General features: G+C 39.1%; 1 protein-coding gene across 4 annotated transcripts in view; it reads left to right on the top strand.

Annotated features, from left to right (window-relative positions):
- The window catches only part of LOC139748311 (uncharacterized), a 73,711-nt gene extending 63,864 nt beyond the window's left edge, over window positions 1-9,847 (top strand). For 3 of the 4 annotated variants that reach the window (XM_071661332.1, XM_071661333.1, XM_071661331.1), the window contains 5 exons: window positions 1,354-1,452; window positions 1,980-2,747; window positions 4,757-4,963; window positions 6,810-7,049; window positions 8,954-9,847. In XM_071661332.1, coding sequence (XP_071517433.1) covers window positions 1,372-1,452; window positions 1,980-2,747; window positions 4,757-4,963; window positions 6,810-7,049; window positions 8,954-9,616 — 1,959 coding nt within the window. In that variant the 5' untranslated portion in view covers window positions 1,354-1,371 and the 3' untranslated portion in view covers window positions 9,617-9,847. The remainder of the gene's footprint in view (window positions 1-1,353; window positions 1,453-1,979; window positions 2,748-4,756; window positions 4,964-6,809; window positions 7,050-8,953) is intronic. The other variant, XM_071661334.1, reaches the window with a different exon arrangement.
- The last annotated feature ends 15,760 nt before the right edge of the window (window positions 9,848-25,607 follow it).

The following is a 25,607-nucleotide window of genomic DNA, read 5'->3' as shown; positions in this document are numbered from 1 at the left end:
TATACACCATTAGAGAAAAATTGATTTTCTCAAAATGAGCTGCAAAAGCTGTAAAGAAAATGCATTTTGACTTGAAAGTGAAATCTCATTTGCAAGGTCGTTACCTAGCCTGTGATGTCTTACTGAAATAACAGGAAGCCACCATAAAAAAAAAGCCTGCAAAGATGTTAGGAAGGAAATATTGGTTGCATTGTATCGGGGAGTTCTGGAATTAAGAACTCCGTCTCATTAATTCTCCTGCATTGCCCCTCTTCAGCCAGCCATCCCTGTATACCACAGTTTGTTGCTTTCTGTTGTGCTTGTATTATTTCTGCCATTGTTCTTGTAAGCTGTCTGAATATGTCCCCATCCCTGGGGCTTAGGCCTTAGGAAGGTGTCTAGTTGCTATTTCCCTCAGTTTCTCAGAGATCAACTTGAGGATTGACCATTATGATAGCTCCTTCTTCCCTTGAAAAGCTTAAGTGTGGAATTCTCCTCCTCCCTATGTCTTTTCCTGTAACTTTTTAACCTAAAAAAGTCAGGTCCTTAAAATACCTGCAGAGGTCTGATTAATTTCTACCTTTTTCTCTTATAGTATTTCTTTCACCTGAGATGGCCTTTGATAGGGGCATGTTTTGCCATTGTGGTCAATGCAAGAAAATTCATATGAAAGCAATCTTTTCTTGGAGTTTGTAATGAGGATTCACAAATAGCATTTATTTATTATAAAGTACACACTATGATTACTTGATTATATCAAGATCCATGATAAGGATGAAGACATTTGATCTTTGTTTATTCTCATTTTGTATAACATGAGAGGATGCATAATCATAGGTTGATGTAGAGATGGGATGGAAGGAAATCAAGTGAAGGGATTACAGCTAATATCCTGAGAGGGAAAATTATTGAATACAGTGAGTAGGTTTGTTGATGGGGTTGGCTTAAAGAATTTTATTCCCCCCCCCCCCACACACACACACATACGCACACACACACACTCTCTCCAGGTAAGAACGAGGCATTAGAGACATAGACATAATAATATCCTTAACCATATGCCCTTAGGTACACCTTGTGCAGAGGAAAAATTATTGATAAGAAAGCCAGGAAGGATGTATGGGAAGGTGACATATGAATTACATTTTATGTCTGAAAATGTAGCAGGATAATGAGTTAAAGAAGTGATTTTGTTTTCCTTAACTGTAATTTAGATAATGAGGTGTTCTTGAGTCCATTATTTTTCATGCTGTATTATTTCATGGATTTTATGGGACACCTTATTTTGATTCACACAGAATTGCCATGATATTAATGAGAACTAATAAAGTTTTCCTGGTATTCAGACATTTAATCAAAATATTTTTGTTACAGCAAAATACTGTTGAGAAAATGGATGAAAATCAGTGCAATTTACGTTGGAATAACCACACTTGTACATTTGTCAACCTGCTCGACCAGTTCAGAATCCAGGTAAGTACACAACATTGACTTTTCATGATTCATATTATATTATATTCAACCCTCTCTGAAGAACCCTGCCTTCTGTAATGTTTTCACAAATAATTTTCATTACTTTACATGCCAATGTGCAGAATGTAATAAGGCTATAAACTCTAAAGATTGCTATTATGATACTGTTAAGTGTATAATGTACTGAAATATCAGCTTGCATAGGTGTTTTCTCAAGCGATTCCTAGGAAATCAGTGTCAGTTCCACTGGTTCATTTTCACTGCACATACCATAGAAGGTATAAATTTCAAAGGAAATGCATTACTTGAATGGGAATAGATAGCAGATTTCTTGTGGATGTGAACATTACAGAAAATTGAACACTCCAAAAGGAAAATTGTGCTTCACAGAATGAAATTTTGGTGATTGTCCATCTTGATAGATCCTCTAATTTCATTTCATTAAAAAACATCTGATCATCAGAACAGTATAGCAAAACTTTTTTATGCTTTCTTTATGGAGTTAATAACAACATTTTTCTCCACAGGAACTGTACTGTGATGCAACCATAGCTTGTGATGGGAAAGTATATCCAGTGCACAAAGTGGTGTTGTCTGCATGCAGCACATTTTTTGCATCAATATTTTATAACACCAACCATCAGAATCCAGTAGTGGTGTTACAAGATGTTGGAAAAGTTCAGTTGGAAAACCTTTTAACCTACATGTATCGAGGAGAGGTAAGAATACCTCATCCAGATCTGCCCATGTTTTTCAAGGTTGCAGAGTCTTTACAAGTAAAAGGTTTAGCAGTTCCTACCCCTGACAGATATGCACTGAGGCAGGTCCACGGTTCTTGGCATAACAGTCTGTGCAGTCCACCAGAGGGAGTACCTAGCCCAGAGGCATCTGTCCCACACACCCCACATTTGCCTTACAGGCATGAAATACCAAATCGACCCATGCAGTGTCATGATATTGTTCCAGATGTCAAGCAGAATGAGCCTGATTTACCACGATCATATGAAGCAGAATATACAAAGCATCCACTGCAAAGTGATCTGCCATTAAAAAGAAGATCACATGTCCTGGAACATGCTCAGAACTATAGACAAGAGAACACTCATCCAAAAAAACCTTGTGAAGTGGAACATATCCAACATACATGGCATGAAGAAGGCTCATTGAGAAGTGCCCAAGAAGTTGAGCAACCTCCCAGAAAGTTCAGTTCATCAAATGACATTCATGTTGAAGACAAGTCATCGCCTGTTACTGGTCTTATTGTTTCTGGATCCCATGGAACCTTCCAAAACCTGGTAAGCAGGTTGCCTTATTTGTGGTTATATTTTTTCATTAATTCATTTATAACTCCAGTATTTTTGTTATTGTATATCCCTGGAAGAAGGGGGAGAAAGAATACTACTCGTATATCTTTCTTTCATTAAAGGCTACTTGCAGGGGCAAGAGTGGGAGGCTGAAAGTCTTCTCCTGTAATAGTACTCCCCAAAAGTAGGAAGATGGGAAGGAACTAAGAGAGGATATCACTCAAAGGCTTAATTGTCTGTTCATGATATCTTACTAAGGCAAAAACAAATTGATTGTAAAGAATTCATTACTGTTATCATATTAAGTGGAAGCTGTGTTTCCTTTTGTCACTGTCTCTCCTGCCCACTAGATTTTTGCAAAGATAAAAAAGTTAAATCAAAGATGTTTCTCTTGTGTTAACAATGACTTTATTTTGGTTCTTATTGCACCAGATCCAATAAGCTTTCTGCATGGTGTGTGTTCTGTAAAGTCTTTTCCATTATGTGTTCAGTAAAACATTCCCTCCTCTTTGCACAATGGTTCATGCAGAGTCTTCCATGCATTCCTCTCATTGCACACATTCAAATGCTTCATGTCTCTCTCATCCACAAATCTTCATTCTAACTTGCCCTTAATATTAGGTTTCCCCTTCTTTCTCTTATGAATGCTCCCTTTAGTCATCAAGTTACTGCAGTCTTCACTTTCTTTTTAAACTCCTTTTCTCAACTATACCTCATTCTGACATTCTTATTGTACTTAGTACCCTTACTCCACACCCCTATCATAGGATTTCATCTCCACACTCTGCACTCTAAGTTCTTTTTTTACTGACCTGTTCCACACCAGTTCATCTGGGTAACCATAAACTCTACCTACTACCAAGGTGTGCCACACATTCAAAACTCATTACTAGCAATATCCCTGCTTTTGACAGCTCATCAGAAATCTCAGCACTCCATAGATACATGAAATTTTGAATTCATGCCATCTCACAATCTTTCTTTTAGCATTCCTTTTATGTGCACATCCAGTTTGCTCACAGTACCCGGAAGTCTCTCTTTTGTCACCCCACGAACTTAAGTATCATCTACATATAGTAACTGTACCAGTAGACTTAATTGAATCGACTACTAATCTGCTCACTCATATGTGCTTTATAAATTTTTACCTCCTATTTTGTTATTGGAAATTTTCATTTAATGTTGACAGATACACTGAGTAAATTTTGTAATAGTCTTCACTCTCGTGAGATTTCAGTATGAAATGTTTTTCATGGCTAGCACTGATCTTTTGATCTAAATACTCCAAAGATTACCGAGATATGAAGATTAGATTTTATTCATAGTAGCATTACCGAAAGACCCAAAAGAAGGGGCATTTGCCCACTCTCTTACATTTTATAAGTGATGTATACTTTATATCATAATCATACTATTTAAATATTTTTATCAAGACTGAAAATTTCTGTTTGCGTTTAAGTACTCTTAACATTCCTTTAGCCCAATGATATTCATTGTAAAATTTGATCCCATTATAAATGCATACTTTCCCTCCACCCTCCAAAAATCATAATGATAATAATGCCCATGCATGAAGAAGTGTTTGTTTTTGACAACAGCTTCTCTTAACAGCATGAGGAAAAAGTCATGAAGTTGGGCTAGTGTTTAGGTTCTCCAGAATTTCATTCCTAAGAGATGAATTACTGGTATATGTAAGTTCTCCAAACCATTTCAAGGTTCCAAAGCTTACTGGGCTTGCAACACGTATTTCCCTCTATTGAGTTTATATCTGAAATGAGACTGTATATGCATGGAAGAAAAGATCTAAATCTGATCAGTTCATTTATTATATGATACCTTGCTATTTTTTTCTTAATTTGAAGGGTGCTACTTTTACATTAGACAAGATGACAATATGAAAATGATTATCATGTTTACATATTTTTTGTGCAATTTGTCAAGCCAAACTACATTATGCTCCCTTCTATTACACACTGTATATGGATAAAACTTCTTTTTAGGTTGCTGCAGAAGAACCAAGAATTAAAGATGAACCACAAGATTCTCCAGATGAATTAGAGCAGAATTCACTTTGCATCTATGAGGATATTGAGCATCGACAAGAGGACGATGATGACTTTGCTCTCAAGATATCAGATGATCAAGGAAACCCTTCAGATTCTTGTCACTCCAGTAGAACCACAACAGACCATCAACAGCTTGAGTTGGTAAGGCCAATATTACAATGGCGGTTAGAAAATATGCTTTTTGAATTTCCAAGTTGACCTTGATATGGAAAACGCAAAACAGTTGTATGTTGAAGGCATTCACAGCTTAATCATTTGGCATATCCCATGGTGTGAACATAGACCTACCTATATTGTAGGTTCTAATGTCTTGTGCTCATTTTAGAATCTACAGATTATATTTGTATATTGACTTCATTGGTTTAGTATTTTGAATCTTTTTTTTTTTTTTTTTTAATGTTTCCAAATAGAAATTACTTTTGATACATATTATGTTATGCTGAGACTGTCTTAAAATTGTCCTTTAACTTAAATCTTAAATGGAGCTCCCAAAACACTCGGGAAGCTAGCCACATCCACCTTGAGAACCATAGGTCAAGAATTGTGCTGATGCTATTCATGAGTCTTTGTGGAGTGAATACAGGACCATCAATGGTTAAGTAGTCAGTGTCTCCAGTGTTTGTGCGTTAGGCATGAGGGACCTTGTGATGTGTTGAATCAGTGTTTTAATGTTGGAGAGGTTTGCAGTGTCTAGAATGCAGTAAGAATGCCTTTCCTATATATACTTGGGAAATGTAGGTGCAGAGAGGTGTATTTCCACTCCATTTCCTCATGTCACAGGTAGTGGTGTTCTTACCCCATACTATCATACTTTCTCCTTGTAAACTCCCAACCTTGAATTTTTCCATATGCCCAAACTACCATAAGGTATTGTTTCACTCGTTCTATCCCTACAAAATTCATTCCCTCTGCATTCCCTGCCATACTAGTTCCCACATACACCCCCTTATTTCTTCATTCCATCTAGTTATATCACATGCCCCTAACAAATAGCTCATTTCCACAGCCTGGATTTGTGACCTCTGTGACTCATTTCATATCCATGTTTTGGCTGCATAAGTCAGGGTCAGGAGGACTGTGCTGTCCCTTTATCCTTTCTTCACTTCCATACTTACATTCTCCCCTTCATTATTCTGTTAAGAAATTAGGATATATGATGTAGATGTAGGAAGAGAGCAAAGTGATTAGTTCTCAATGAATGTCGGTTTGTGGCAGGGGTGCATCATGTTTCCATGGTTGTTTGATTTGCATATGGATGGGCTTGTTAGGAAGGTGAATGCAAGAGTTTTGGAGAGAGGGGCAAGTATGCAGTCTGTTGTAGATGAGAGGGCTTGGGAAGTGAGTCAGTTGTTGTTCGCTGATGATACAGCACTGGTAACTGATTCAGGTGAGAAACTGCAGAAGCTGGTGACTGAGTTTGGTAAAGTGTGTGAAAGAAGAAAGCTGAGAGTAAATGTGAATAAGAGCAAGGTCATTAGGTACAGTAGGGTTGAGGGATAAGTCAATTGGGAGGTAAGTTTGAATGGAGAAAAACTGGAGGAAGTGAAGTGTTTTAGATATCTAGGAGTGGATTTGGCAGCGGATGGAACCATGGAAGCAAAAGTGAGTTACAGGGTGGGGGAGGGGGTGAAAGTTCTGGGAGCGTTGAAAAATGTGTGGAAGGTGAGAATATTATCTCGGAAAGCAAAAATAGGTGTGTTTGAAGGAATAGTGGTACCAACAATGTTATTTGGTTGCGAGGCATGGGCTGTAGATAGAGTTGTGTGGAGGAGGGTGGATATGTTGGAGATGAGATGTTTGAGGACAATATGTGGTGTGAGGTGATTTGATCATGTGCTTCTGTGCACTATATTATTAAGGAAATATTAGCCTAATTAAGATCACATATGCTTAAACCTTTTGGAATGTTCTTTACAGGGAAGTTAACATATGAAATTTGATTTACTAAATGTTTGACTTTGGGAGACATTGAACCTTTTGTTATTAGCAGGACTGCCGTGAGTTAGGTGCAGAGTCTGCAGCAATTAGGGAACCAAATGGAACCCCTCCTCAGACTTCAGCTGCCTCACAACTCCGTAGGGAATTACTAAGACCTCTCCAACACAAATCTGGCCTCCCTCAGAATCAGCAGCCTAATATGCAGTCCATTCCACACCCTGTGATTGCTCCAAGAGAGCCTGAACGACCACGAAGAGAACCTCCACCATTAATGAAATTGCCAACAGTGGTGAGTTATATGTGAAAAATTGTTACATTGTAATGTATCTAGAAGGTAGTAGGTTTACTGACTGCTGTTACATCAGCAAGCAAGAATGTGGATAGTAGCACACGCTGATGTATTTATAGATTTGTTATTAATATTCATTAACATACACCATTGTTTCTCCTGCTTCAGTAAGGCAGCATTAGAAAAGTGAAAAATGGGTTTATTTTCACACATCCTCCTTAGATTTAATGTATAATGTACTGAACCCAGAACCCACCATTCACAGCCAAGCCCCACACACTGTTCCATGTTTTTCCTCTTCCTCCCTTCCTATTTGCACACGTGCTTCATGAGATCTCCTTAAATATTTTATTCAGTTCACCATATATGGAAAATAGATTAGGTGGAATGGAGAGAGTACAGCAGTAGATTGTCAAGATGGTTCCTAGACTGCAAAACAATTTGTATGAAAACCAGCTAGGCAACTTAAACTTATTAGTCTTACAAGATAGAAGGTTAAGAGATGATTTCATACAGGTATTCAGAATTATCAGAGGCATCTTGATTCAGTCTAAGCAGTTGTGTAAGGCTAGATCTAATTTCATTTTTAGTATGGAAAGCAAACTCATGGGCAGATATTATCTTAAATAGGCAAAGTACTTTATCTTCAGCGGAATGGTTAACATGAAATGGTGTACAGATTAGAGTCTTAAGAGCAGTACCATAGATATGTTCAAGAAAAGACTCGACAGTTACTTCACTTCAGGTCCATGATTGATGTTACTTGTCTCCTCCTTAGTTACTCATAGATCTTACAGGTAGCTCTCCTTAAATAATTTATTTTGCTTTTGTAGTTTTACTGCCAGTCTTACCGTACAAGGGTAGTAAGTGAATGGAATAAAGTGAATGATGAAACTGGGAATGCATTCAGTAGTTTATATAGATATGTTTTTTCATTCATGTTCACCATTTCCCATGTTAGCAAGGTAGCATTAAGAACAGAGGACTGAGCCTTAGAGGGAATATCCTCACTTGCCCACCTGAGGAGAGGGGAGAAAGAATTCCCATACACCCTACTTGTCATAGAGGGCGACTAAAAGTGGCAGAAACAGTTGGCTGGAAATCCTCCCAGACCTAGGATGACTGTCCAAGGGCTTCTGCAAGCTCAAGTGTGCTGCACTCAGTAGTAGGGACAGGATGGTTTCCTAGGCAGCAAGATAATACTGTGGAGTACTTTCTCGTTAATTAATGATTAAACAGCCTCATTGAAGTGAAGAGAGAAAGGGAGTTACGGGGCTCAATCAGCTTGATGTTACACTGCAGGTGAAGAGGTACTTTTGGCAAGATTATGTCTTAGTCAGAAGACAAAAGGAATAACATATCTTAAGTCCTTCCCTCTCCAAAGGAGCCAAGCATTTTCCTGCTAAAGACTGTAGTGTAGTCTTGAAGCTATAGGAGCTCCATAATTGATTGATGGAAGAGAGAAAGTTCCATTATGCTATTTTTTTTTTTACCTGCTTCCTTTCTTTCTTTTGCTATTTATGTATTTGCTTATTTACCTGTTAAGTCTCGTACTTACCAAATTGTTAGTGCAAGTAGTTGGTTATTGCTCCACTTTATTTATGTTGGGTCTTCAACACTTGAAGGTGTTCAATAGCCAAAATGTCTGAACAATTTCTATCTGCACCACCTTAATGGAAGGAAAGATAACAACGTTTATGAAGAATGAAAATCTTAAAACTAGGTAAGAATGTATACAAGTGAGATTCATGGAGTTTCACACAGTATGTATAGTCATGCAGTAGAGATTTTATTCATACTGCTAAAGCCATCATGCACAAGTTGGATATTGATATTAGTGATTTGATCTGTACTTAAGTGTTGCAAGAGCAATAGTTTTTATTATAAAAGTTATTTTCTTGCAGATGAACGATTGTGATCCACCTAGGCCTTTACATAATGGTGTAAAGGAAATGCAAGATAATAATCACAGTAGCCATCTTCTTGTAAAAGCCCCACCAACCTACCGATCATATACTGCACCTAATCACTTCAGTTTGCAAGTCCACAACCAGCAGCTTGGTCCTGTTATGGTTAATGGAGGTTCACCAATCACAGAGATTACTGATTCTCAGATGAATAACATATTACCCCAGAATGATGCCCCACTTAATCTTAGTGGTCAGAGAAAATTTCTGGATGATTCAGAAAAAAAGATGAAAGACCCATTCTTAGGAAAAATCTTAACAAATCGTAAGAAAAGACTTCGTGGGCCAAAATCATGGGAGTATCTGGTGCGTCTCCTCAAGGATCCAACAACCAATCCCCACCTCATCCGCTGGGAAAATGAGGCTACAGGAGTATTCCGTTTAGTACAACCAGCAGCCATAGCTCAGCGGTGGGGGAGACGGACAGGTAAACATTCCAGTGAGTGCCTTAGTTATGAGAACTTTGCAAGAGGATTGCGTTACCACTATGCAACAGGTGCTCTTATGCCAGTGTCAGAAAGAAGTTTTGTTTACAAGTTTGGACCAAAAGCTCTTAGAGCACTTGAAGAATGTGATGCATCTTCATTTCCAAGTATATGATGGCTGAGTACTCAGTGTACATGAAAAACTTTGGTGCATATCTCAGTGAACCAGAAATTGTCTGTGATTTTTACCAGTATGGCAGTGCAGTTGTTAATGTTGAAAAAGTATTGCCATTTAACTGGGTTCTGTATCCTGTTGTTTGTTGAATACTGAAAGAGGTTTATTGTTTGTGATTAAGTTTGCTTCTTCAATATATGTAGCATCCAGTATATAAAAGAGATTACAAAACAGATTTTATTTCATACCTTTATCGTTTGAACTGCTTAAAAGTTTGAGGTTCACATATTCAGTGAAGGAATAGATTTTGCATAGAATTACACTCTTTACCCTTTTAATGCTGCTGAAGCCTATTTGTTGCCATTTAATCGGTTCAATTAGGTTAGTTATTATTTATACAATTGTAGATTGAATACTGTTGTATAATTATTTAACCACTGGGTTTTTGACACTTGTTATAGGAATAATCAAGAGTCAAGCTTACATCCTATGTGGGTATCAGGCTAATATCCTGTAAGTGCACAGTTCCCTTGGACATCAAGCATTTCCAAAATTACTATAACTAGTCTTTAAAGGTGTTATCAATCTGGCAATCGACATGCCACCATTTCAATAAATTTCAGCTAATATGAATGCCAGTTACATGATCATTTCCTCATAATCCACAGGCATAGCAGTTCTACAATACCATACATTACATTTTTATTACTTGAAAGAAAGTATTAACTTTGTGTGAAAACCCTGTTTTCATTGGAGAATCACTTTTTTATTTTAACTTCATGATATTGACCCTTCATTACCTTACTTTTCTTCACATGCACTTTCATCTTTCTCATTTCATGCATTCTCAAATGCTGTTACCAACTTCTGAAGTTTCTCTCTAGCTTCTGCCACCAGGGCTATGACATCTGCAAGGCACAGTTAATTCACTCCTAAGCCAACTCCACCCACAGCATACCACAGACCTGTCCCTCACACTAAGACCATTGCATTTACAGTAACTCGTTTACCGCCCCATCTATAGCGAGATTTAATCCATTAATGGTGTAGTTGCTCTGAAATTTTCTCTTCACTGCATGTACAAACATAGAGGATTTTTGTTAACATCTAGGTACAAAACCTGAGAAAAAAGAAGTAAATGGTCATAATTATGAGTTTTCTTTTAAATAGTATGACCACGTAGAATGATATAGTAGTTTAGATTAGTATGACCATGTAGACTGGTATTATATTGTATAGCCATATGGAATAGTATTACCATGTAGAAAAGTTTGACATTGAATGGTATCGCCATATAGAAGAGTATGACCTTGTAGCATGGAGTAGCCATACAGAAAAGTATGCCCATGGAGAATGGTATATCCATGTAGAAAAGTATAATCATGTAAAATGATGTAGACATAGAAAAGTATGACCCTGTCATATCATAAAGCCACATGATACATTGTGACCATGTAGAATGCTTTAGCCACACAGAGTAATGTGACCATGCAGAATGGTATAGTAGCTATGTGGAATAATATGACCATAGCGAATAGTATAGCCATATGTAAACTATAGCAGATGCAAAGTTAATGAAGGCAGATGATACTACAGTTGAAGGTAGCCTGGGGTACAGTGAAAATGAAAAGACTTATCAAATAAGTCCCTCTTTCCCAAGGATATGGCAGCCCCAAGGAATAGTGAATTGGAAAATTGTGGTATACCGGGGTCGACGTGCTGTCAGTGGATTGAATCTGGGCATGTGAAGCGTCTGGGGTAAACCATTGAAAGGTCTCTTAGGGCTATTTCATGTGTGGCGGGGTGGCGACGGAATGGATGAAGGCAGTAAGTATGGATATGTACATGTGTATATGTATGTATACGTTGAAATGTATATACATATGTATGTGGGTGGCTTGGGCGGGAGACGGCGGTCAAGTATAATAAAAATAAATGAGTGGATGGTCTATTCTTCGTCTGTTATCCTGGCGCTATCTCGCTGACGCGGGAAATGGCGATCAAGTATAATATATTTTTATTTATATATTTTATTTTGCTTTGTCGCTGTCTTCCGCGTTTGCGAGGTAGCGCACCCATATACATATGTATATACATATAAAATGACGTATGAAAAAAAAATAATGTAATATTTCTCAAGACTAAAATTCTACAGTTCATAATTAATATTCAAAGATTAAGATTTACATTGATTAATAACGACTTACTAAACCTAATAAAGCTTAGATAAAAACGCAATAACTGTTGACTTAAAATTACATATGTACAGGAGGGGTTCCAGTATTAAGTGGTGTTTGATATAGCTTTTATAGCAAGAAATACATTAAAGTTTATTTTCAATTTCAAATATTTTGCTTATGGTTGGATTTGTTAACTGTATAACAACAAAAGTGCAAATCTGTAATGCTTTGTATATTGGCAAGACAAAGCAACGCTTCAGGACTTATATTAATGAACTCCTTTTTAGGCTGTGATTACGAGCAAATTGACCAATTGCCATCATCTCCCATCTCAGCAACTCGGAATCACGCTCACAACAGTGACTACCCAATATCGACAGCGAACTTCTCTTTGCGAGCCAATGGCGTCTGTGAATACTGGAGTCCCTCCTGTCCTAAAGGAAGAAAACCACCATGGGTATCAACCAGGAATGAGCAGTGACTGTGATGTTTTGTGAGTTTTATTCCGTCTTGAGTAGAGCTGCCTAGTTGTTTCGAAATGTATCTTTTAACGTTGGGCTATTTGATTATGAGCAGTAGAGGTCGAATTTCGGTAAGGAAATATATTGCCTTTGTTAAATGCATTATACAAGTCATCCAGATTCAGTATTGATACTATACTAAATGCAATGGCGATAAAAGAAAGGTTCAAAACATATGAAATACAATGCATTCAACACCGGAATGTACTTGCGTTGCTGATGGCTTCGAAGGTCATAATACATCCAAATAGAAAGGTTAAGATACGTCATGGGCATGGGTGTGTGTGTGTGTACTCGCAACATTCATCAAAAGGAAGCAATTGGCGGAAGGCGCAATAGAACCTTGGAATTGCAGTGTGATGATGTAACCTCTGAGCCACCGAAGCACAGAACCTCTACAACGTCTGTCTTTGTGTCCTTGAGGAAGGAAACAAATAAAGGTGAAAAAAAAGAGGGATAGTCGATTGATGACGCATGTGAGTCTGTTCAGAACAATACGCTCCAAGGTTTTACAGAAACAAGGACCTGAGAGACATATGTCAAACCTTATCTGGTATATTGCGGTCACGCGCGTCCAGGAATGAGGAAGGACTTCCCGCCGAAGATTCATGTTGAAGAAATGAAGTTGGTTTAGTAATGGATAAGTGGCGCCGTTACCCTCAATGCATCGTGGCCTTGATGACCAGACGTGGCAACTCTTCCGTAGATGTTTGGCATGTTATCAATTTCTCATTGATGGAGTCGGCCTCCACACCTCTTATCATTTTGGGTGAACACAGCCCTGGACATACTCGCGTAGACCAGAGTTGGACGGACTTGATATTAAAGCATAGCAGAGAGTAAGCCTAGCTGACGAAGACCACTGTTCGACGAAGCATACAGGCATAGCATGGCCTAAGCCTAGCAAAGAAAAAAAACCACCGTTGCACAAGCTTAATAGCAAAGCTTAGCCCAAGCTTAGCTAAAATAAGACCACTTTTGGATGAGATTATCATAGGATAGCATAGCCTAAGCCTAGCTTACGAAGACAACTGTTGACGAGATTAAAAGCATAGCATAGTACAATGTATGTTTAGATATTATTTATCCAATGATTTTGTTGATATCCTCATATATTTGACAATGGTATGTGTGTGCATGTATCCCTTTCAGAGATTGGTGTCAAAGGTCGGTGAGGAAAACTGATTCTTAATGTCTTACAAGTCCCTAAAGGTCTTCAGAAAAGCCTCAGTCCCTGCCACAATTTCCACCCATTTTCTTGCATTAGGGGAGGATGTGTAAAAAAATAAAAAACGGATTGATTTTTTTTTACTTGGCAGGGTAACTATATCATTTTGCTTTAGGCACTACCACAATTACGATAATGTTGATAGGCTTAAAGAGAGAGAGAGAGAGAGAGAAAGAGGTGGTTTCTTAGTCCCATTAAAGATATAGAGAACTGCCTTTAAAATCGAATTGGCATTATCACTTCGGCTATTGAGGCTCTGCTTTGGTTTGGCTTGGTTGAGATTGTTTACGTATGGTTTTAGATGTCTTTTGAATGATTCCGACCTTCATTTCCATCGCAAAACACAAATTTGAGATTTTCCCTACCCAAAAATCCCGCTTTCCACTGGGAATCGCCCATTATCGTTGGAAAAAGGGACTTCTCAATAGGTGGTGATTTGCGGTAGAACGAATTGAAGGAAAGAGTCGTGCAAAACGCATCAAAAACCATAAGAAAAAGAAAATCAACTACCAAACAGGTGGATGTCCGACTAGATAATTGTACCATCATATAGGCATTCATCTTATGTGATCATATGGTCGTAAACCTGCGCCTGATATTGTCCTCCACCATTTACTTGAGTTAGGGATGTCAGCAATAGAAAACGTGAACTTAGAGTGATTCTTCTGCCAGGGTAACTATATTATTTTTCTTCGTGTACTAACATCAGTTCTGGTAATGTCTCTGATGGAGGCTGAATAGATAAAATTAGGGGATATCTTAAGACCCATGAATGATAGAGAAAAAGAAAATGTCCCTGAAGTCATATAGGCCTTGTGTCTTGTGGATTTCCGTGGTTAGTGTTTCTGATCGGGTTTGAGCCCGCAGTGGTTGGATTCCTGGTTGCGACGGTTGTTGGTCCACATTCAACCCAGCTGTTCTTACACTAGGGTTCGTCAATATGTATATTTATATTATCATTATACTTTGTCGCTCTCTCCCGCGTTAGTGGGGTAGCGCAAACAGACGAAAGAATGGCCCAACCCACCCACATATATATACATAACGCCCACACACGCATTTTACATACCTATACATTTCAACGTATACATTTATATACATACACAGACATATACATATAAAGACATGTACATATTCATACTTGCTCCCTTCATCCATTTCTGCTGCCACCCCGCCACACAGGAAATGGCACCCCGCTCCCCTCGCAGCGTGCGAGGTAGCACTAGAAATAGACGACACAGGCCACATTCGTTCACATTCAGTCTGTCATATATATATATATATATATATATATATATATATATATATATATATATATATATATCCCCTGATGTGATTATTACACGAAAGTGCACTTGGGAACTTATCGTGCTTCATTCTTCCCCGTGGACTCATATATATATATATATATATATATATATATATATATATATATATATATATATATATATATATATAATATAATGTGTATGTGTGTGTATTCGCCATTTCCCGAGTGAGCGAGGTAGCGTTAAGAACAGAAGACTGAGCCTGTGAGGGAATATCCTCACTCGGCACCCATCTCTTCCTTTTTGGGGGAAATCGAAAAGAAAAAAAAACTGGGAGGGGGGATTTCCAGCCTCCAGCTCCCTCTCCTATTAGTCACCTTCTACGACACGTAATGCGTGGGAAGTATTCTTTCTACCCTGTATATCGCCTCGTTTGCCTGTGCCGTTTAGCACTGCGATGTATTCTAAATATGTAAAACCACAGTAACGCAGGACTTAAGCTTTTAAGTCCGCTAACTCACTGTTGTAGAATGTGACACTCAGCTTGCCAAATACACACCGGAAGTTCATAACGTTTTGATAGTCCGTCTCTAGACAGTGAATAAAACATGACGCCAACTGACATCTGAGTGTTGGTGTCTGTTTATATGCAAGACATTTATGATATAAACCAGAATGTATGCACGCATGATTTTTAACATAGCCGTGCATTTGAGAGGCAAACAAAAAAAAAAATGATATAGCAGTGAATTTATAGATTATCGGCGAGGGGAATTGTAAGAATCTCTCAACCAACTTATTTGATATTATTCTTTTATCCATAGTAAATGGACTCTTGACTTATCTTTTACTGAACTTGACATGGGCCAAACATAAACCTAGTCAGATGAAATGTGGATACGTATATCTTGAAGAAAGAAGTGTTCATAAATGTAACTTGATTGTTCTAAAACTTATGGGCAGAGGTTGACGTAAGCAGAATTTTAAGCGTTTCTTATGATTAGAAAAAAAAATGCCCTTCCACATCTTGCCTTGGGTCAACATTTCTTTTAGATTACAAAGTTTTAAGAGTGCCTTTTTCTTGCCTTGGGTCGACATTTCTCTTAAAATCATAAACTTGTGCTTCTTATTGTCCAGTTTAGGCCACAGCAAGTGAGCTGGAAACATAAAAGAAGAGAACTGTTTAGGAACCAGAGAAACCGTTGTGGCCTGCAGGGCGTGGCTTAACGCATCAGATGGCGGCCAATACGTTTGGCTCGAAACGTTTTGTATCCTAGTGAGGAAATGAGTTTCGAAACGTACTGTTGCAACGCACTTTACCATCCGTGGTTCTTTTCCCCTTTTCATAATGGTGTTAATTCATATGGTAACATGTTTAGACGACATATACAGCATTTCACTTAAAGATAGATACCATAGCTTTGGGTAATTAATTTACCGTAATCAAAGACTCTTCTAGTGTTCTAGTGCAAATACGTAGAGACACACACAAAAAAAAATAATAAGGCTTCAGTCAACAGGTATTGTATTGTATATAAGTTAAGAAGTGTATTTGAGGTGGATTTTCAAGATGAGTTAATGGAATGACTGCTGATGGCGGCATTTGGCAACTCATTTTTTATTGTTGCTCAGTCATGTCTGTCACTGAATGTTAACTTCGCCTCTTTTGACTTTGATGATGTTTTCTGTCTCCCTGACAAATGAGAGTTACTGTTAGTGATCATTTCCATCTCAGTGCGTCATTATTTGAGCGTCATAATTAATGTACTCTCAATAGAGCTGCCGTAATTGGAACCTGCTATATGTTAAATGCCATTCTCTGTCTGGAACAGGGTATGGGTAGTTTAAAATAACATAGTCCCCGCCTTCGAGATATTTATACTTCATGTCATATGAGACGCTAGAGTCAAATGTTTCCGTATGTTGTATTTATCATAATCTACGACAATAACTGAACGGATATGTAGTGACTTTTTGGCCTCAAGGTTATGTTTTCTGCTTATATGTCACCCGGTGGAGTATGACGCATTATGTCGCCATATTTGCAGAAACACATGTGTATGTAGTTGTGTACGATCCATTCTCCACCCTCTTTGTAGTTAAAAAAAAAAAAAATGACATTGACCTCTACCAGACCAGTTTCAAAGTGTGACCCAGTTGTATGTGAAATGAAGCCCTGAAATTCACAATAGCATTCCGAAACACTTGGAAGTTCTACGGAAATGGACACATAGTATTACATGGTGGATATAGCAGCAAGCCAGACCTCCGTCCAACAAACGCTCTATGGCTGTTCGTTTCTCGACCACACTTTCAACTTACCTTCTTCACATCTGGACAAAGGACTGATTAGAATTCCATTTATCTCCTTTCTAGGAACAGGCATGCCACCTCTTCTTTTCTAAACGTTACAAGCTTGGATATGAAATCATGAAGGCCACCTATGTCCAGTAGTGGGGGAATGATCGGTAACTTTTGTGTGAGACGTTCCTGCACATATGCTTGTAATTTTTGACGTCCATTTACGGTAACCTCGCCGGAGATGACTTCATATACTGTGTTGATGCCAACTAGAGATTCCTTTCCAAAGTATATGAAAGATATTAAAGTCTGGATGATAATACAAAAATGCAGTAATTGGTATCTCTGCTATATATATATATATATATATATATATATATATATATATAGCAGAGACGGCATGGGCATCTGAGGCAGGTACCCATTTTATCGACCAATCCGTGGGGTGGATGAACAGCTGGACTGAGTGTGGATTGACTGACGTAACCAGGATTTGAGGGTTGGGTTGCAAAGAAAAGAAAATTACTCAATTCAGCCTAACAGTCGTAAATGCTCAAGGGTTTAAGAAGATTAACGGGTACACACCCTCATTGCCATATACTTTGCTGGCGTCAGATAGCCACACGTACGTCATGTGTGTATACAAGATGTTCTAATTATTTAGAAATGCAAGAGACGTGTGTTATCACCTTGCTCATAGGCTAGGCTCCCTTAATTTTTTTCAATCTACGCCATTACAGACCTTCATCGACTCTCATTCATTCATATATATATATATATATATATATATATATATATATATATATATATATATATATATATATATATATTATCGACCTCAACATACCGTATACATTCGTGTATGACTGATGTGTACATTTTACAGAAACATTGATTTAAGACAGTGAGATGGAATGAGAAACTGCTATATACTGTCTCTTATATACTTATGTACCTCGCTGAATATTCTATAAAACAATATGGATCTCTGGCGGTCGTGTTCGTTATCTAATCCCGTCGTGTTACGTCATAGGTTCGTTATATAAGCAGTAGTGTAATAACGATATGGGCAACAATTGTATACCGTTCGTTGCTTAGGGTATAAGTTTTCCACTGATTTGTATCACTGTTAGAATAAGCAGTCTTGGTAATGCCTCAACGTTGTTCTCTTTATTGATAGTAAAGCATGAGTAATTAAAAAAAAAAATACCGTAAAGTTAAAGTATAGGTTATAATGCCATAAAAAAGCTTCGTGTTCTCGTGTTTAATAAGCCATAACTCTCAAGATAACATATGCCTAACAACAATATTATCTTTGAGAGCGTATCATTTAACAAATGCCAAGCAATGATATCTTCTCCGGGAGCATTTCAATTCTTAGCTGATTATATATCATTTCTTAAACTCCTTCCGAAACTATGCTTAAGAAAATGAAAATAGATTGTCTGTGAAATAGCAGGCGATGTAATACGGAAGACTTTGTTGAAATAGCAGGCGATGTAATACGGAAGACTGTGAAATAGCAGGCGAAGTAATACGGAGGACTGTGAAATAGCAGGCGATGTAATACGGAAGACTGTGAAATAGCAGGCGATGTAATACGGAAGACTGTGAAATAGCAGGCGATGTAATACGGAAGACTGTGAAATAGCAGGCGATGTAATACCGAAGACTTTGGTGAACTTGATCCTGCAGCAGTCATGCATGACCCTATGATTTAGCAAAGGAAATGATTCATCTAAATCATGTGATTCCTTTGAGATTGTATATGGCTTCTGATGTAAAGATTCATTTTCCGTTGGTGAATGATCATGCTTGAGGGGCAAGTTGTCTTTTCAGTCATTGCATTGCTTCCTGTGATGCTTGTAGGACATGACTGACCATCGTGTCTTAGTGGATGAATAAACTCCCGTAGTAGACCAGGCATATTCATAAGGTCATTATATAAACCGTATGCGAAAACTTATTATAAAGATATATATCAGTTTGCTATACAAGATGCCCTGCGCATGTAGTTAACTTTTTACATATACCCTTCGACCCATGAAGCCCTTGGAACCTGGCCTGGTCTTCGACCCGTGATGCCCCTTGAACCTGGCGTGGTCTTCGAGCCACGATCAGTAAAAGAAATGCACACTGGAAGAATTTCCTCTCCATGAACGCTGGAGGGAAAGGTTGTAGCGAATGCAATGTCCGCCTCAGTACAGAAGACACAAACACATCAGAACAAGTTCATCAGTCCCTTCACTCGTGCATGGACCACCTCCTCCCCCACCATTTCAACAGTTCTGAATACGGTTGAAGGTGGTGTTGGCTTTTAGTAAATAGTTAAGCCTAGCTTGAATTGGGTAGGTATAATACTTCATAAATGCCATGCAACACTTTTACAAATAGACTTGCAAAAAAAAAAAAAAGAAAAAAAATCCCTTTGGGTGTTTTCGTTTATCTTCATATGCACCATATTGATTTCTGATTTTCTTTCAGTTGTATTTTCGTGCTTGATATAGTATTTTTAAGATACTTTATTTTCTGTGTCTTATAGGGCTGGTTTGTGGGTGTGGCAGAATGGCTAATAATGGATTTGATTGATGGTAACGTTTGGATACGCATCCTCTCTTACAAATCCGGGTCTCCCTGCATCTGGTAAGATTCCAGACATTTCCCTGAACACTTGGTTATTTTTTTTTTTTTTCCCTCAGCTCTGCCCACTGAGAACCCAGCTTCTATCCTTATCTCACTCGCAAACGACTCGTTGCCTCTCCCACTTGTTTAGATAGGTCGGGTAATTCCAAAAATCAATACAATAAACATATTTGGTATCACTAACATCTAACCAGTCTTGGAAACCCCCACACTGGGGAAGATTCGAACTTAAATGTCCTTGAATCTCGGTTTGTCTTCCAAACGTGACCGACTTGGCCTCCAAACTTGCAATGTTGGTTCACTTTCGCTCTTCGAGAGAGATGCTACTTTGTTTTCTGCTCCCGAGAACTGGCTGCATGCATGCCACAGGTGGCTAGTAGTACAGGACATGAGCACTGTATGGCCGGTGAAAACTGTAAGAATGAGCTTTTGCAATATTAGTTTCTTCCCGTGCACCGCGATGCTTTAGACCTGGCCTCTGTGTTCACTTCTGTTCTCGACTGGAAGCTTTCTTGGACATGGAAGTTGCTGACCCCACAACCAGGGCCAACGAGTTCTAAGGATCGAATTCTATTTCATGTTGATTATGTCTTAGAAAGAAAGAAAAGATGACACACTTATCGTTGGGCCTTGACGGGTCCGTGTTAGGCAGCGAAATCTTATACTCCCCCATATATACCCCCTTATACTGCCCCCTCAGCTTTACACACCTCCCTCCAAGCTTCGAGCAAGAACGGATGTTAGGCTGCGTTACTGTATGTTCTTTTTCCGGAATGCGGACATGAACCGAACGGGACCATGGAAAGGGGCGATAAAGTATACAGGAAAATGTCAGTTCTCCAAGACTCCATTGTCTTTACTTTTAGGTCATGATGGTTTCGGGTAAGAGAAAAGTAACGGGGTTGGTGGAGGCAAAGTTATGAAATGGACAGTGCTTAGAATAGCAGGGGGTTAGGTGGAGGCAAGCATGGAGCGGAGAGTGGATATCGCTGTCTGGGTGGAGGCAAACATAGAGCCTGCAGAGGGCAAAGGTGCCCAGAAGGCCCTTGTTCCTACTGAAAAGAAGAAAAAAAAAAAAACAGGACTTGGACAACCAGGTGCCTGTGAATCTCAGGTATTGTAGCCACATTCACAGACTGATCGAAGAAACCCAGAAACTTTCATCTCTCCTGTATCGGGTAGTGTCTTAGCCTACCTCATAATGTTGGTATCGGGTAGTGTCCTAGTACTGGTATCGGGTAGTTTCAGAGCCTAGCTCATAATACTTGTATCGGATAGTGTGTGTGAGCTTAGCTCATAATAGCCGTGACTATCATGCTTACTGAACGACTTTTAAGTATTGTTACTCGTGGACGCTATCACCGTTTCTTGATCATGGCCGCTGGAGTGGTTTTTTTTTTTTATTATTACATAGAACAGCAAGATATCGTGTGTGTGTGTGTGGAAGATGCGAAGTGACGTCGTGAAATCAAAATGTAGAACTTAAATGTATGATTTAATGCATCGTTTTCGTAAGGGTTCGAAGCAGCCATTTATTCATACGTTTGATATTTAACCTTTACAGAATTCATAATGTTCTTAAGTTCCGTTGATATTTCGTTGTCAGATCTTTACCCTTTTACTATCTATGGTATTGTAGAAGTTGAACTCTTTCAGCGAAAACTACTCTAAAATTGAAACCATAGTGGTCATGTTGGCCTAGCTATATTTCCAAAATTACTTTACAGTCGCCGAACACCATCATCTGCAGCGTTCAGTTCCATAAAATCGCAGAGATATGGAGTTTTACACTTTTTCTTTTTTATGATTTGTGATTCTGAGAAGTGGAGAAGCAGATGATAAGGTCTAGAGGGCGTTCATATCCTTATCTGATAACACAATTGGGGGTAAACAACAGAAACGTTTTGTTAACTTCCCCACGTCATGTGTAATTTTGCTTGCACTATAGTAATTACGTATGCAAATCCTAGCAAGTACGTAGTTATGATGAGTTGTACTTTATGTACAAAACGTAATATTTTGCATCGTATTATTTTTCTGATGGAAGAATTTTTTTGTTTATATCGATTTAGCAGTCCCCTCATATAAACCAAAATATTTCAAGGAATGTAGAGTTATATATATTACATCAACAAATGTCTGATAAAATGCATTGTTACTAAGTTAAAACCCACCGGACCCATGTGGACTTTTCGCTGTTTGAGGCCTGCGCTACATCCAGTAGCAGGGGAAGGATTGACTTATCTCTACATTTATTCACAATCACCCCAGGACCAATTTCTCAGAAAGATTTCTGGTGTTGCTGACGACCTTTCTAAGGCGCGTGCGACCCAAGGCAGCACGCGCGACTCCCAGTAGCAGGGAAATGCAGTCTCCTTTGGCATGCGAAATTCCTTGAAGAAATCGTACCATTAGTGATACAGGTGACTATGCTTTCTAAGAAGAGATTTTCCACCATCTCCATCCTCTGTTCCTGGTTGTGGAAGCTTCGTAAGTAGTATTCTCTCTCTCTCTCTCTCTCTCTCTCTCTCTCTCTCTCTCTCTCTCTCTCTCTCTCTCTCTAAGTAGGGCGGGAATATAGATAAGTGCTATAAGGCTGTCTTAAACGTAATCCAAAAATTATAAGTAATGTACGTTTGACGTAAATGTATTATATGTCATGTATGTTTCACGTAAATGGAAGAGATTCTGACGGGTTTGATGGCCATTGCTTCGAATAAAATATTTGCCTAAAACATGCATATAAATAACTGTGTTGTGATAATAACCCAGTGGTTTATCTATATTTGTTGTGTGTGTATGTGGTGTGTGTAGAGCGCGCGCTACAAACGATTCTGAGAGACGAAACGATTTTCTTTGAATTCCATGATTCACGAGAATGACTTTAGTAGACTAGGCTTGGTTGCGCTGGATCCATGGCTAAGACATCCGCTTGTCTAGCCGACCTTCGACATTCTAATTCTTGCTAGAACATGGGTAGTATGATATCATAGTACGAGTTATATGTATAATTCACAGTGTGTGTAACCTGTCGGAGTCTGGTAAATGCCTACCCGTGGAATCCTTGTGTCAGTGAATCAGATATTCACGGGCCGCCCAGGGTGGAATCCTGGTTACGGCAGTCGCTCCACAGTCAACCCCAGCTGTTCATCCACCCGTAGGTGTTGGTCGATAAAATGGGTATCTGGTGCAGGACCTATGCGCTCGACCCAGGGCGGCCCGTGAATGGTTCAGGAACGCTGACCGCCACACCACGGCAGCTATCCCGCTTGTCAACGGCGAACATCGAGTGTGGTTGTCAGGGATTAATAGTGGAGGTGCAGCAGTAGGTTGGGCCACCGAACACATTTTTCTGGGGATTATTTACTCAGGTGAAGTAACGCCCTGCCACCGGCCACTAAGTCAGGGCGTCGTCAGAAAGCTAACTCATTGTGGAGTGACAGTGGTCGCTAGAAAGGCTTTTTGCCTCTGCCAACCTCTAGCTGCCCTTCAACCACACGGCAACGGCTTGGCGTTGTCCATAATACAAAGCATTAGATCCCTCTCTCTTTAACGAAGCTGTCATAATCCTCCTCAAAACTGGCCGGAGTCGGCTACCAACCGTGGCTGAGATAAACCCGAGTTATAAACGGAAGAAACAGAAAATCCTAGTGGTTTAGTTACAGTCGAGTTCCCGGTTGGAACGCGCCGCGGGGATGAGGAGAGAGAGGGAGGTGTGTAAGGGGGATGCCTGGTGCTGGGAAGTGCTGGTGGGGTTGGGGTAAACGGACTGGCTCCGATGGCGAACCGACCCTTCTTGGAAGCCGACTCTGGACATCCTACCAAGGTTACCCCCGCTAGTCTCGGACAGGACTGTGCATAAACCTGGTTTACTCCAGTGTCCTTGTGATGGTTGTGTGTGCACGTGCTTATATGACAACACAGCCTCTGTAAGTCGTCATACAAAATACATGATTTACCTGATTCAGCAAGTATAATGTATGTTTATACTGAAAACAAAAGGTACTCACCCTACCTTCGTATCTTCTTGCATTATTTTCCTCACCATAACTACGTTTACTAATACATCCTTTATAAAACTTGTCGATTATCTTTGTAATGAATATATGGAACCTCAGACTAGCTTTGTAGTTAGCTTTGTTTATCCTCTCGCTGTATGGCCAGTGCCTGTAGGAAAAGGTTTTCCCATGCCTTGTGTAAGGGAGATCAAGAAAGCGATTAAATCAGTGATCCAAGCAGACTGGGTTACCTTACTCAGCTCTTACTGGGCGATAGATTACCTTGTATAGCCTCACCATCCCTCCCCCTTTCCATACTTTTTAGTTAACAGACTAGGCTTCATTATCTCCAGTCACGTCTGAATTGCTCTAATCATAAAGGGATTACTTATAACTAATTTTGGGGCTGCCATTGTCCGGACTGCCTAACCCACCCCGCCATCTCGTTTCAAGTAACATATGCTCTCGTCTTTGGTATTAAATATTTTCTTTCATACTATTCGCCATTTCCCGCGTTAGCGAGGTAGCGTTTAGAACAGAGGACTGGGCCTTTGAGGGAATATCCCCACCTGGCCCCCTTCTCTGTTCCTTCTTTTGGAAAATAATAAAAAAAAAAAAAATGAGAGGAGGATTTCCAGCCACCCGCTCCCTCCCCTTTTCTTCGCCTTCTGCAACACGCAGGGAATACGTGGAAAGTATTCTTTCTCCCCTATCCCCAGGGATAGGGGAGAAATATATATATATATATATATATATATATATATATATATATATATATATATATATATATATATATATATATTATTGGATCATTATTGCTCATCTTTGATTATCGCTGGCCAACTACGTTTCGAACACGAACAAGCCAGGAGCGGAGGATGAATGTAACGTGTTCAGAGACCATGGGCTTTAACCAATAGGAATGCAAGAATCCCTGGAGGAGGGAGGGGTTTGGGAAATGTTTGGCCCCCCAACCACACACACACACACACAAAAGAAAAACTGAGGACAGCTATGGTATGGAAGATCTTAAAGAAAATAGAGGAACAAGAGTTATGTACATTCACAGAGACGGCTAGAATAAACTTTTTTTTATTCAAAATAGAGGAACAAGAGTTATGTACATTCACAGAGACGGTTAGAATAAACTTTTTTTTTTTTTAACTCCTCAGGAGCGCGTGTTAGAAAATTATGAATCTACACTTCTCTCTCATCTTGCAGTCGTTACGAAGCTGCCCAAAGTCTTCCTCTTCCCTCCTGCAGTGTGCAACATAGGAGGCTACAGTCGTAAATCGAGCCTAGTTGAAAATCAAGAACCTTACTAATAAGAGAGATGTGATCAGCTTTAGATGAATATGTATTGTTGCTCCCGCATTGTGCCAGTGTGAGACTGTTAACCTACCTCCCTCTTCATATGTTTCAGGCTAACTAAATAAATTAGACTAATGTAGTTGTTCTGTTCTGAGGAAAACTTTTATAGACTACTGTGGCTGTATTGAGCTAAACTTTACAGTGAATTTAACCTGTTTCAGTCTCGGAAAGCAAACGAAATGACTTTATAGAAGTCCAGGTATTCCTTGTGTACAACAAATGTTGACTTTTCCTGTGTTCACACCATAACCATTGCAGATACATACTTTCAGTGCAGTAATAAGCAAAGCCATCTGCATGGCATATGACCAAGAATTACTTTTTTGTTTTTTTTTCACTTTTACGTCTGATTGGACCCATTGTTATGCGCAACATAACCATGTGCTTTTACCTATGAAAATGCACTAATTATGGAATAAATTGGTGGGAAGGAACATTTTGGTTTAGAAACCTTGTACCTTGGAATCACTTCGATAAGTTG

Source organism: Panulirus ornatus, chromosome 73 (assembly GCF_036320965.1).
Source record: "Panulirus ornatus isolate Po-2019 chromosome 73, ASM3632096v1, whole genome shotgun sequence".
Classification (NCBI taxonomy): Eukaryota; Metazoa; Arthropoda; class Malacostraca; order Decapoda; family Palinuridae; genus Panulirus; species Panulirus ornatus.
Note: the sequence above shows the minus strand (reverse complement) of the source record. Positions and strands in the feature narration are given on the sequence as shown.